The 15276-nt window shown below is 35.5% G+C and overlaps 2 protein-coding genes across 2 annotated transcripts in view; one reads left to right on the plus strand and one right to left on the minus strand.

Annotated features, from left to right (window-relative positions):
* LOC115239613 overlaps positions 1–1068 on the plus strand; it is a 5495-nt gene extending 4427 nt beyond the window's left edge. Inside the window, exons 6-7 of the mRNA XM_029814216.1 lie at positions 1–134; positions 879–1068. Of these exons, the coding sequence (XP_029670076.1) occupies positions 1–134; positions 879–1051 (307 nt within the window). The 3' untranslated portion in view covers positions 1052–1068. The remainder of the gene's footprint in view (positions 135–878) is intronic.
* A 767-nt stretch (positions 1069–1835) lies between these two features.
* On the minus strand, positions 1836–12703 carry LOC115239620. Its single transcript, XM_029814224.1, has 3 exons — positions 12562–12703; positions 5927–6009; positions 1836–5643 (listed from the first exon to the last, which is right to left on the minus strand). The coding sequence occupies exons 2-3, from the start codon at positions 6000–6002 to the stop codon at positions 2813–2815; spliced, it is 2907 nt and encodes a 968-aa protein (XP_029670084.1). The 5' UTR covers positions 6003–6009; positions 12562–12703; the 3' UTR covers positions 1836–2812.
* Between the last annotated feature and the right edge of the window lie 2573 nt (positions 12704–15276).

A 15276-nucleotide genomic window follows, 5' to 3' on the forward strand; every position in this document is an offset into this window, starting at 1 on the left:
CGTCGAGCAGAGCCGCAAGGAGTACGAGATGGGGAAATTGACGACCGAACCGAGTATCCCGAACAAAAGACCGATCAGACACACTTTGAGCGGACAACCGTCGAGCTCGGCAGTTCTGGCAGCCGTCGGAGCAGGTACAGCTGTAAAACAAATTAAAATATGTATACTTGACAGATTTATATTTTAATTTGACGTGATAAATTTAATAGCAACATTTAATAAGAAAGTGAGTTTGGCAAACATGTTAAATATTAGAATTAATAAATATTAATTTAATGATACATAAAAAATACATTAATCTAATGTAAAATTGTAAAAAATGATATGGTAATTTAGTTTCTAAACTAATTACTAATATTTATATTTTCTTGATATAACAACGTTAAAAGTTAGATAATTAGATTCCGTCTTCTTATCCTTGTGCATTTTTACGAGCTATATATTATCAAAATTTTATCAAATTGTATATTATATTTATTACGTCAAAGGTAACCTTCTAACAAAAATAAATTTAACTCAAATTTACGTAATTCATATTTTGATTTTAAATTGCGGGATCTTAATATACAGAGTGTTCTAGATCTTTTGTAACACCATTAAATGACAGAAATTATCTAGAGACGAAAATTCTAATATAAAAATGTTAAGATTATAATAGCTTTGAAAATAGAAGAGGTCCTCAAATATCAATCAATATTAATTTAATTTTATATCTATTATTATTGAAAAAGATTTCTTTCTGACTTTGTCTTATCTATATCTAACTTAGTCTTGCAAAATCTGTCATTAATTAATATTACAAAAAATCTGGGACATTCTGCCTTTCTCTTTATTTGCTTAATTAAATTTATAATTATCGTACCTGTGTACCACAACAGGTATGTTGCCGGCGACAATGGCAATGATGATACCGATGATGCTGGGCCGTCGAAAGAGAGATTTGAGACTGATGGATCATGGCTTGAGCAAGCCCTACGATCTCCAAATGGATCTGCATAAGCTCGCGGGGGAATATAACACCCAGCAAAGGAGACCAATAAGACTCGTTTAACATTCAAAAAATACTCATTAACGGCGATGCAAAAGATGGAGAATGGAACGCGCGATATGTACAAATGACATTGAAGTTTCAAAACATTGAGAATATAAAAACAAAAGCGATATTGAATAATTTACTCATAAATCTAGTGGATTTTTGCGCCGATTACTCAAATAGAATTTCAATATACAGATCAGATTTAAAGTTGAATATATATATATATATATATATATATATATATATATACACGTTTATACAGACCATTTCTGGAAACATTATATTAATCAGCTAGACTATAGATGTCATAAAACACTAAATGAATAATCAATATAATTCCGTCCGTATTTACAGGCGAGCGTATAAGTACGATCGATTTAAGAACGATTACTCTCTATTGCTATTCCAGTACAGATATTAGTGAATAGAGGAACGCGAAAATCGCAAAGAAATTTCCGCATGTTGTTTTGCTACTCGTATGTTTTGCTACTCCACTGTTTATCACGTTTAAATTGCCGTTGTTGACAGTAGTTGGAATTGTGTACAAAAAAAAAAGAGAAAACATAATTCATTTGGACTTTTATCGCTATCCATAAATATTTATAATTTATATTCTAAGCTTGAGAAGATATTGTTATATGGTAGATGTAAATTTTCAATTTATTCCGTTAACAGGCGCATCAATATTCAATTTGCAACAGTTTAATTATTTTATTGAGCGTAAGTTGTCGAATTTGTATTTGTTGAAGATCGAATTGTTGAAGAAACTTCACGTTCAGTTTTCTTATTGATACGATTTGAAATAATTCATAGTAAAATCTTCTCCGTCAGAAATAAATGTTTTAGTATGACATGTTTTTTTGTATAGCGTAACATAGAGAGAGAAACAAGAGCGTTCACAATCTCCAATATTTATTTACATAACTCATATTAGGGTATTACATAGAGAGTTTACTTATTTATTTATTCATTTATATATTCGTTTCAGTTATTTATTTTTATTTATATATAGTACTTTACAATATAAGTTGCCTAATAATCGGCTCTCGTCCATACGTTTTTCCTCGCTCTTTGGCGAGATAGAATGAGAGCAGCACGCATACCAAACTAGTAAATTATGTGAAGAGATACAAGGATCTTTAATAAAAATTTAACTGCGATTTTCTGGAAGAAAGAAATTTATCGAAACCCCTCACCAAACTCCCGCGCTACTTTTGAGTCTGAAGAAATATATTCTTAAAACACATCTTGTCATGTCGCGTGTCGTCCGTTTACGCGCGAGGATCCGAAAACCGATATTAAAGCTCGTCAAACTAATCAAACATTTATCGTAAAACTGAAGTACATTGCATTGTCATCGATCATCGATCCCTCGCGCGTCAAGCATCGAGGAAGATCCTGGCGAAAGATCCCATACTTTGAAGAGGAAGACGCCACGCGTTCACCGACGTAACAGTAGTTCGTGTTTCTCTTCATCGTTTTAGCTTTCTAAGTGAAAGGACGATGATTTATCGGCAATGCGAATAAACAAAAATGATCGTCCGTGAAATCGCGTCTCGAATCGACCGTGAAGATGTCAGGGAAGATGTTGCTTCTTCTTTACGAGGCTCTTTGGGATCGCGGTTATCCCGGCGAATAACATTTTCAAGCAAACGCGCGCCGCGTAGGGTAGATTGGAGAACGCGATCAAAACGTATAAATTATAGCGCGAAACGCAAAACTTTTATCGCCAGTCAATTTATCGCCGCTCCTCGAGTTTGCTATACCCGGTCACCCTCATTCCTCGCCGTTGATCCTTTTCTGCACGTGACCTAGATATCGCGCGAATCCTTCGCTGGCGTGCTTGAGGATCGTCAAGCCCAGCCTGAACTTGATCTCGGCCACTTTCTTTACGAAGTTGAAAAGGCTAAATCCTTCCGGGGGCTTCTTCGTGGTCGAGCTCTCGAACCATTCGACAGTTGTCGCTTCCGAGTTTTTCGGATTCCATGTCGTGCTCGCGGAATTCGTCTCTGTGGTATCTCGATCAGAAGAAGTTTCTGAAGAGGTGCTTGAAACACCGTCATTCCCTTGCTCGATCTTGGGAGTAGATGACGCGCTTTCGGGGATATTTGTCGTATCTTTTGCGTTTTCAATATTTTTCACGGTGGTAAGAGTCTTCATAGTGGATTCCTTCGCACGCGTATTGGCTTCCTCCTGCTGTTTTTTCCTCTGTCCCTCGATATCTTCTACCTCGTTGTCCTCGCTACTTTTCTTCGTCTTTAGCTGCTCTCCACCCGGCAGTGCCGAGTCGATGATGTCCAGAATCTCGTTGCTCAAGTCTTCTTCCTTCTCCATCTCTTCGCGCTCCTCCTCCAGTTCGTGTTTTGAAGGTATCACCTGTATTACCGACTCTCTCTTCGGCCTCAAATGTCGGTCACCTTCGCTGGTACTAACAGCGCGTCTGACCTTGAGAGATCGCGGTCCATGTTCGACGGCTACCGCGGTCGGAGTTATCTCGATCTCTTCATATCCATCGTCCGGTTTGACAGTCGATGCTTCCAGGTGACCGTAATTGTGCACATCAGCTGAGTTCGGTGGAAAATTGAAACCTTGCGCGATATCTCTCTCAAACTGTGTTTGCCCGATCTCAGTCGATACATAATTAACGCCGTTCTTGCTGTCTATCGGCAAGGCGGCCGCTTTCACGTCAAAGGGATATTCCTTGGGTACGTTACCGACCACAAACTGCCGATTCGCTGATCCTGCGATTTCTGACAGATCCGAATGCTTGTGATCGTAATAAACCGGAGTGGTTTGAGCCTCGGTATATCTAAAGTCCGTGTTCCGATACTTAACTGCCGGCTGGGTGTTTTCCATCGTTTTATAAACGGATGATGTGGATATCGACGGATATCTCGCGTCGGTCTTTTTCGTTGTCTGTGCATCATACGCACCATCGTAATGCTGATAATGATAATAATTGCTATTGGCATCCTTCACCCCCGGATATTTGCTTTCGTGATTCGTCATACCTTGAAACACCTTGGATAACACCTCCTCCTCGCTCTGTCCGTAATTACCGCCGTATTCGTCCGGATTGTATTTGTAATTTTGCTCCACGTCGTAATTTCTTCGGGCGATGGTACCGCCGAAAGGATACAAGAAGTACGAGGCTAAACCGAGACCCAGACCCACCAACGACATCACGCCGAAGCTAGGCATCACCTCGCGACTGAGAAAGTTGTAAATTTGAGTGCCGATCGCTTTTGGTGGCTGTTTTTTCTTGTTCTTTGTCGAGTTTGCTGCAACCTTTGTCTCGGGTGCGATCTTTGATTCCTGGATCGCGTTATCTAAGAAGGTAGCGTCCGTGATACTCTCGCTGGTCTCCATCAAAGTAGAGACGATCGTCGCAACTGTTGTCGAACTTGGCGCCGCTGATGTCCTGGATGGTTTGCGTCTGCGAACTTTGTTCTTCTTCCTCTTCGAACTGTGTCTCGGACGTTTAGTCGTGGTCGACGCTGTCGTTGCGGTCGTCGTTGTCGACGTTGCGGTCATTTCTGTTTGCGTTTCTACATTAATCTTCGTCAGTTCGGGATTAAAGTCAAACTGTAAGTCTATCTTGGAGTTACTCAGATTATTCGTATCCTTCTCTACAATCTGCTCCATCTTGTCCTTGTCGATCTTCTCGATTTTCAAGATCGGCGCGTTCACTTTAATCGGCTCTATTTCGATTTGCGTAGTCTCATCCGCAGGCTTTTTCAGCTGTACTTTCAACACGTTGTTCACCTTCGTGCCGATCGGTTTCGATCTCACTGGCACTTCCACGAGATCGCCGCCGGACAAAACCTCTTTAGATGCGATATCGGAACCTGGGGTGATTGCAACCGATGTCGGAAGTAAAGTGGTCGAGGCTTTCTGATTGTCCATGAGCATCGAAGCTTTTATCTTAGTGACAAATATCGGTTTTTCGGTATTCTCCGGTTTGTTCTGCGGAGTTGTGATGATTTGAACCGGTTTGAAGGTCACTTTCTCAATCTTACCGGTCGATGTAGAAGTCTCGTTTTTCGTTGTTTCAAGTTTGATCGTGGTTCTTCTTGTCGTGGTAGGCTTCGGTCTACCTTGTTGACCTGATCTCGTCGGCTTTGTCGTTATCAGCTTGGAATGCGAAGTCGTTCTCGGTGTAGTAATCTTCGGTTTAGAAGTGGTTCGCGTCCCCTGACTCTTCTTCGTCGTAAAAATGGTTGTCGAGGAAGCTGTTCCATCATTCGTCAAAGTGCTTACAGTTGTGGTGCGAACTGCTTTTAAAGTCGTACCCGAAGAGGATTCTAACTTCTCTGAATCCGAAGTGCCTCTCTCCGGTCTTAGAGTAGTTGTGATCTTTTTCATGATTGTTGTAGTCGGTTTTTTCGTGATCACGGTTACCTTTTCCGTGGTTATCACGGGAATCAACTGCGACGTGATTTTCTCTGCCGTCTTATCAGGCTGCGAGATCGTTTCTACTCTGTCGATTGACGAACTTGGTCTGACCGTCAATCGTACTTCTGTCTGGAAAGGTTGTTGTAATTTCATTTTCTCGACCTCCGTGCTCTTTACAGTTGTGGACGGCGGATTCAGCAGTATATATGTATTTATAATAATAGCTAAAACTATATTATATTAATTAATTATTATTAAGATAAATTTTTTTAGCTGTCATATAATATATTGAAATACATGAAAGAAGACAGATGGCACGGTTTATTAGCTACGATTGTGCCGCATAAAAGGCATTAACCCTGCGTTAGAAAACATCGTTTTTTGCTACCAACTCGCTGCATTACGTGATTTGATTGCTAGACATTACCGATTGTTTCCATCACGTTATAATATTGTCATCGCATATAATATGATTTCCTTGAAAAAAAAACCTACCACTTTTCTGAGGTCTGGCATCCCCTGATCCTGCGACAAGGAGGACCAACACAATCTTCAATATCTGCATCCGCATCTTTGCACTGAAACAAAAATTAAAAAAGAATGTTTTAGAATAAGACTACACATATATACATACATACAAAAAAAAGATTACATCGCAATCTCTTTTGTGAAATTCATTTACAAATTCAAAAATGGCTTTATCGATGCGCTGTGAATTGTAAAATGAAGGACAAAGGGAGATTCCGTGAATCGCGAAATACGCGTGTCTAGAGGCTGTCCTCGACACGATGACCTACACTCCTAAATGTCGAACCTGATCTTGTGCAATGATCTAGATCGTAGATCTCGTTGCACGCGTATGGAGTGTATCATCGGGAACCAGTCGAGAGTAAGAGAACGCAAAAACGATTTTGCGATCGTCGAAATGAAAGGTGCGATCGAGTCGATCGTATAGAATTATAAAAGAATCGCGCAGAAGGAGCGACAGGAAACGGTGGAGCAAACGCGGAAGTGGAAGGTTTTAATTTTACGATGACGACAACGACGACGCGACGCTTGCATTAACATTCATGAGAATAAGTATATGCGTGAACGCTATTGCGAACGAAGATATACATCTGTAATATGTATTTAACTTTTTACGTGTTTCGACAAACACTTTTGCAATATCTCGCATGTCATAAACCGCAGATAAATATTAATCAAATATATATACATATATTTTCTCTGATTGATTATAAAATATTACATCAAGCAGATGAGAACAATATATTTAATTTGAGATTTTTAATTTTTTCCTTCTCGATAATTTAATTCCTATCAGTCTGAAAATATAATTGTAAATATAAACAATTCTACAGAATGTTATACGATAAATATTGAACATCTAAATCAAGTATTTATAAGTATAATTCATGTATAAAAATTTATGTATTTAATCTACAACTGACACGACCTTTGTTGTCTGAGCATTAAGAGTTTTAAAGTAACGTTGGACAACAACAATTGAAGAATTTAAGATGCACGATCATTAAGTTACTAATGACGCAATTGTCGAGACAGGTGATTTTGGCGACTTTACTTAGACGCGACGTGAATCTCTGATTACCACGATTTGTTATCGAAGGTCTTGATTGAAAGAATCGTTCGTATTCAATTTTCATTTCCGATTGTTCAACCATCAACGTGCGTAGAATACAAGCGGTGAAATTATTTTAACATCAACGTTTACATGAAATTAAGCATGCACTCGCGCAATGAAATCGTAGAATTTCATACCACAGTGCATGGATATATCTACAACTGTGAAATAATATCAAACTTTTTTCGAGAAACTTGAATAAAAAGTATAACAAGCTGAAAATTGCGCAAATTTAAAATTTGCACATTGCTTCCTCATAGAGGAATTTTATTTCGCTCACAGCTTAAGCTCCTTAAAGCAAGCAAGTTTTTCAATTTTGGCTTTCTCATAGAGGAAGCAAATTTAATACCAATTATCCTTTAATGATACTCTGTTCATATAAAAAAAATTTAACCTGATATCTCAAAATTTGCAAAAGTTAGAGCATGTACAGATATTTCTCAAAAAATTAAAAATTTTATAAAAAATGAATCTTTTCATCGATTCTCACCAAATTCGATACCAACCATCCTTCAATGATCCACGTAAAAAAAATTTAGCCCGATATCTCAAAAATTACGGAAATTAGAGTTTGTACAATATATTGCGTACACACATACACACATACACACATACAAACATATACAAATACACACATACATACATACATACATACAGACATTTTTTAAGAATATGATTTATTGATGTTTTAGAACATTTTAAACACATTGGCATAGAAAACTCGAAAAAAAATTTTGTCACGAAAACAAAGCTTCTTCTATAAAGAAGCAAAAAGCACACATTTATCAATAAAAATTGTAACCAATACATAAATTAAGAGAAATTATTTTACAGATAATATTTAATTAAATAATGTCCTGATCATTCATAAACGAGCAAAACTCCCGTGCATTGAAATCTCCGCCGAGGATTAATAATTTTATTAACATTGTAATTTTTATCAATTTTATTAAGAAAATAATTATATTATATATATAAATAATAATTAATAATAATAAATAATTATATATATACTATATACATATATAAAGATCTTGGAAAAAGTCCCATGTAACAGCGTGTTATTAAACATTGTCCTTACCTTTTCTGTGCAATAGCTAAGACTTGATCTTTCGTAAAGTAACAAAAAGATTATCACCACTGTGAAGCACTAAGCATGCAATTAAAGATTAAATAAAAAAAAACAATACGGAATAAAGTAACAAAACATACTTAATGCAGTTATAAAATATTACATCTATGTGTCTCAGAGAATAAACCAATCAAATTAATATAAATTAGTATTAATTAAAAAGACTTTTTTAATTAAAAATTTAAATTAAATTTTTTTTTCTTGATCGATATCGATTTATACATATATCTAAACACGCTAATAGTATTCAAATAAGTAAAGTAGATTAAGCATAAAAAACTTTTGTGAATTGAAATTTTTAACAGAACTAATATTCTTCGGTTAATTTTTTATTTCAATGTAGGTAAATTTTACTTTATTGGAAATTTATATTTAAGGTATAATTACACAGAAAAGAAGCAAAAAGCACACATTTATCAATAAAAATTGTAACCAATACATAAATTAAGAGAAATTATTTTACAGATAATATTTAATTAAATAATGTCCTGATCATTCATAAACGAGCAAAACTCCCGTGCATTGAAATCTCCGCCGAGGATTAACTAGGTACTTTTAGTCTCAACTTGAGAAAGACAAGCCGCAACAACTACCTTTTACAATTAATATCTCCCGCCAATGGAATCCGTGGAATTTGGTTAACGATTACATAATTGTCACCTGGATGTAATTTACCGTTGCATTTTTCCGTTCATATAATCGTGTCTACTAACGGTACCCCGGTCGGGGCATCGATATCTTCTTCGGGAGTCTTTCGTACGTGAGGCGTCGATCCTGCATCCCACGGCAATATTAGAGAATGTGAAAATGTGATCGAAGTGCGAGAAGCCGGGGCATTATTCGCCGGTATAGAATAGTCCGGTGTAGAATAGTAGAATTCAACGAGTAAATTTTCTACGAACAGGTAGGTACCGTTAACCATTTGAATGTATCTTTACAAACAACCGCTTGCGCGCATAAGCGACTCCATTGAATTTGCGAATAACGCTAAAAGAAATTCTCTGAATTCCAAACAAATGCGTCAGTGCAAAAAAAAAAAGCGATCGATCAAACAATATACTTAAATAAATTATATTTTTTGCTAAATATAAATATCATATAAATATTGTCGTAATTATATCTCAACTGTCGCGTTAGCATTAAATTTTTAAGCCGTTTGCATGAAAGCGGTATTAAACTATTTGAAAAATTAATATTAAAATAATAATATAAATAAAATAACAAATTAATACTCGTTTCTTATAATTATGTGTGACAGACTATAAGCAGTTTTTCTAATTGATAAATATACAATAATTACAAAAAATTTTAATTGGTTATAACAGCGTAATTCTTGGCGACTATGAACTGCTTTGGATGGAACTCCTGTAATTTTACCTTCGCAAAATTGAACTATTGTATGCAACAATAATTGTTATTATTCATGCTCTTATTTACGCACTGACTGTTTTCGATGGCAAGCGTATTGCAGTAATTTTCCGCAATTGTAAAGTAAATAGACACGAGTGCAATTACGAGGAACTACTTTAACGTCATACTGTGTGTGATTCCATTAAATAAAAATTTAATACGGAAAGTAAATTTAAAAATTATGATAGATCAAAGAAATGATAACAAGATATCTCGTAAGATCAGTGGAACGTAATATCAAAGTATTACTTCCTTTTTTTTTCTGCTAATTAAAACTTAATATTCTTATAAATATTATCTGTATCTATATTAATGCGATGAAATATGTTTAAACAAAGCAATAAAGTCGTCAATAATCTGCGAAGGAATACTTGAAGGCTATTCACGTATTCATGGAATCGCTTATGTTCGAGGAATCCGTTTCTGGAACGCTGAACGCCACAGCGGAAAAAATCGCGAGCGTAATAAAGCTACGCCATTTAACAAACAGATTCGTGCTCTAACGAACATCGAACATCCCTATCGCCGTTTAAATCAGATAACAGAAGATAAAAAAACGAAGACCACGAGACACGATGATCAGAGCTCCAAGATGAAAGAGCGTTCCTTTCGATAGTTCGGGTCAATAAATCGCATTGATCTCTCAACGCGATTGGATCGAATCTCATTTACGGACAGATGTACGATCGTTACGGGAAGCGGATGCTTCATCGCCGTAACTGTCCCGCACAATGAACGTTCTCACGCGAAGTCTCCCTTCCCATCGATTCTTAATTCATTTCGCGTTAATAACGGTAACACCAATATATATATGCTATATTTTTTGATATTTAAACTTCTTTATTATTTCCAATTTTTTCGTTTTTTTATGTAGAAGCATAACGGGATGATCTTTTTCATTGCGTGAGACTTATTAAAGCATAAAGAACTATAATATAAAGTAAATAATTCAACACGTCCGTAAAATAGCAAAGAAAAAGAAAACAGACGGAAAAAATGGAAAGTATTCAAATATATATAATAAAAACGTAATAATTAATTATAATTTCATTATTTTCTCGATCTATGAATCATATTTAATACCTAAATAATTATTAATAATTTTGAATATATATAATCGATAGATCACATGCACCTATGCACAGTATTAGGCGATGTATTAATTTGGTGCAAAAAAGCTGTGTTTCTTGTCAATAATTAAAATATTTTTTTCTTAGGAAAAATAATTCTTAAGAAATGTCATTAACATTTAATTAATAATGAGAGCTTAAATATGACAAAAAAAGATTTTGGCAAATTAAGCCTCGCAGATGCAAATAGATAAAAAGGATCTTATTCTTCAATTTATTTTAAATTTATTTAAAATTTTGACTTAAAAATGAATTTTCACAAAATTTTAATAATAAAAAATTTTAAAGTCCTAAACTTTTCTAAAATGTAGAATTATTTTAATCGTGTCTCCACACATATTAAAGATTCTTTCACTTTTTCATCAATAAATGATTTGGTATAAGTAGGTCGCATAGTATATATTAATAACATTGATTAATCTAATCAATGTAATTATTTCCTAATATTTTTTAGACCGTGGCGTACAAACTCCAAAAGTGTTCCCATTACATTCCAATCATGTAACGAAACAATAAGTTATCTATAATAAGACATCCGTGAAACGCGATCCAACAAGTATAACGTGACGTAATGATGCGAAAAAGAGAAACAGGAAGATGAACTAGAAGCTCTTCTCCTGAGGAAGTGACTGAGCTGTACCAATGCGATGAAATAGGTACGGATACAATTAGCGATGTTACATCCCGGATCTGAACCATACGATATTTGATAACATTGTTATATCGATATCTTATGTTTCTCAACAAAATAACGTCTTCGCGTTACATAAAAACTTCGAGTTAAAATTAAAATTAATTATGATTAAATTCCTTAAACAATTTTGCTTCCTCATAGAGGAAGCTTTGTTTTTGTGACAAAATTTTTTTTCGAGTTTTCTATGCCAATGTGTTTAGAATGTTCCAAAACGTCGAAAAATCATATTCCTAAAAAATGTCTGTATGTATGTATGTATGTGTGTATGTGTCTATAATGTATGTACGCAATATATTGTACAACCTCTAACTTCCGCAATTATTGAGATATCGGGTTAAATTTTTTTACATGGATAAAGTATTATTAAAGGATGGTTACTACTGAATTTGGTGAGTATCGTTGAAAAAGTTTATTTTTTATAAAATTTTGAATTTTTTGAGAAATGTCTGTACACGTTGTAACTTTCGGAAAATTTGAGATATCGGATTAAATTTTTTTAGATGGATAAAGTATTATTAAAGGATGGTTACTACTGAATTTGGTGAGTATCGTTGAAAAAGTTTATTTTTTATAAAATTTTGAATTTTTTGAAAAATGCCTGTACACACTGTAACTTTCGGAAGATTTGAGATATCGAATCAAATTTTTTTACATGAATAGAGTATTATTAAAGGATGTTTGATATTGAATTTAGTGAGAATCGGTGAAAGAAATCATTTTAATTTTTATTTCGCTCACAAAGCTTCTTCTATGAGGAAGCAAAAATTGAAAAATCCGCACGTTTAAAGCAGATTAAGCATTGTAAGATAAAATGATGAGGAAGCAACGTGCAAGTTTCTAATTTGCAAAACTCTACTTGTTTTAAATTATTTTAAGTAAATTTCATATCTGTATTATTAAAAAAAATAACATATATAAATATATAATATGACATTTATGACACACGCATACACACATTTATGTATAATATTATATACTTAATGCATCATTTATGCACTATAATTACTGTCAAAAAATGGACGATAAAAGTAGTAAAAATATGAAAATAAATCAAGTATGCTATTCAATCAAGTGATACATAGAAAATGGTTAATGATTATTGTAAATTTATCAAGATCTTACCTAGATCTCAATTAATGCTCAATGACACATCGAATCACCGCTAACGCGGTGATCTTCATATATAACACACACACGCACCCCCGACGACCGCGAAAAGACGCGAGACAAACTTTTCGGCGCACCCACTGATACGAACCCGCGCGTCAACTACTCGGCGACCATCTATTCGGAAAAGAAGAGACACCAAACGTCCGCGGGAAAGAAGCGAGAGAATGAAAAAGTATATAAATAGATGCTTGAAATAAATTATAAAATTTGACGAATCGTTAGATATTTAAAAAACGGAAGAGAGAACGAAAGAGATCGCGACCGCGAAGCGAAGAGTGTCGACTACCCGGACGATCTTTCGACAATGGTGCACGGCTGACTGGCGAGCTCGACAAGTCGTGCCCAGGTTGAAGAAGGTTTATAGCGGGCAGAGAAGAGGAAGAGGGTTTCTCGGCGTGCACACGCGCTCGCCTAGCTCGCGAGAAGGTAAAACCGAACCGAGAAGGTGGAGCGCCGGCGCGATGCCCGGCGTGCGCGGGCCTTAGGACCCGTTATACTTGACGGTTACAAGATCCGCCCGAGTTGAACAACCTTCGGTTGTCGTCCGCCGCGCCGGTCGTCGTTATATGCTACCAGATATACATATAACGCGTATGCTAAGTGTGCGCGAGCGAGCGAGAGATTCTCTTCCACCGCCGACAATCGATGCGCGAAGTGGGTGAACTTGACGTACGGTGCCCACGACGATACGGTATCTCGAGTAGTTGAAGAGCGGAACGATACAAGTCTAAAGTGGATTTGTTTCGGACGAGACTTCGCAGAAATTCGGACAGATATATTTTAAAAATTCGGTGTCGGATTTTTTTATCTTAATTATATCTAATTTATTATAATGTTAAACTTGAATTTGTAAGGAATTTTGGATTCATGTAAGATAAAAGATAGTAGAAAAATGTAGCGACATTCTATGATATTTGGAGTTTAGGTTTGTAATTCTAGAAGAAATAGTTTAGCCATGTCAAGTTATAAGATCAATAGATAGAAGGGATATTTAAATAGATCTTGCGTAACGTGTTTGCAACTATAGCGTAGAATTAGATTAGGAAGTCTAGATTTGCATTTGAGATCAGGAAGAAAGCGTGTATCCAAACTTTCACGAACAGCAGTAGTGGTATCAGATGCAATCAATATCAACGTACGCAAAAGTTACAATATTCATCTTTTTATTACAATGCAATAATTGCATTGTAAATATAATCGATACAAATGCGTTTGAACGTAATATTTCATTGACATGTTTATTCGTTGTCATTTCCAGTGCAATATTATTCAGAATCAAAGATGCAGACACAACTTTTTAATTCAAAAAAGAAATTCATAAGTTATATCTTTATAAATAAAATTATTATTATTANTATATATATATATATATATATATATTACTAAATACACAGATCAATATACTATATACATAATTTTGATTAAAGTTAAAATTGTCGTAATAAAGAGTACGTAATTAAGAAATATAATTTAATGCACCCAGAAGGAATTCCTTTCTTTTATTCTATTATATCTAACTACATCTTTTATTTTAATAATCAATTTTTTTTTTACCCTAACAATATAAATTGAAAACCTAAAATTATCATAAATTGTATTAATATTATAATTGCGTTGCAAAATTTATCAGAATCGTGGATTAGCATTGCATACGGGAACTGACAAATTAGACACAAGTCAATGTCGACCGACGTACTATCGGGCAACTTTGTGCTCTACAATCCCAGTTCATTTTTTTCTACATCCTGCACGCGATGAAGGCACGATGAAGGGTTCGTGCCTCGATAACGAGGTGCGCGACGCTAACCGATGGTTAACACAGGAAGAAGCTTTTTCTCCCTAGTGTGTATCGCGTGGAATACAAGCGAGTGTCAACCGCGAAGAGACGCACATTCCGATGTAGCTCGCGTGCTCGCCGGGCGACAGATGGAAGCTGAAGAACGGAACGCTCGATGTTTCAACCCGGGTCGGGAACCGGTTCGTGGAGAAACAAATGGAGGAAAGAGAGGGACCGACACCCCTTTACCAACCCGACAAAGGTGCCGTTCCAATAAAGTGGTGGCGGATCGTAATGCGTATGATCTACTTGTCGCGTCCTCAGGTATAATCGAATGATTCCTAAATATATAGTGATAAGCGAGGAAAATGGTTTGCGTCTAGTTTACGCGCTCCGATTTATCGGTCGATGATTTTTCGAATGAATTAATCAACGCCGTCGCGAATCTGATATTTTATATTACTATACGCATAAACACGGTCAAGCTTTCCTTTCGTAACAAAAGCGGAAAATACACAGAATGTGCTATATATTATCGCAGTTGAAGATACGCTGAGTTACAATTGAAGTCCAACCACCATCTGCGCTCTCAAAGTAGCATAATAAGCAGAGAAAGGACGAGTCATGACGTTTAGCAGCAAAGGAGCTGCACACGTAAATCTTATTTTTCTCTTTCTTATTTACTTCTAATATTATTCACATTACAGCCGGAAAGTAATTTCACAAAAAGGAAATGCCCATTGAGTGTTTCACGCTGTTGCTTGTCATCCTCGAACAAATATAAAATATTCAAACGAAAAAAAATTAATCTAAAAAAAATTAAATTAAACAAAATTAAATTAAATTAAATTAAATTAAATTAAATTAAAATAAAATAATCGGCGTCGTGA

Source organism: Formica exsecta, unplaced genomic scaffold (genome assembly GCF_003651465.1).
Source record: "Formica exsecta isolate Colony F162 unplaced genomic scaffold, ASM365146v1 scaffold391, whole genome shotgun sequence".
Classification (NCBI taxonomy): Eukaryota; Metazoa; Arthropoda; class Insecta; order Hymenoptera; family Formicidae; genus Formica; species Formica exsecta.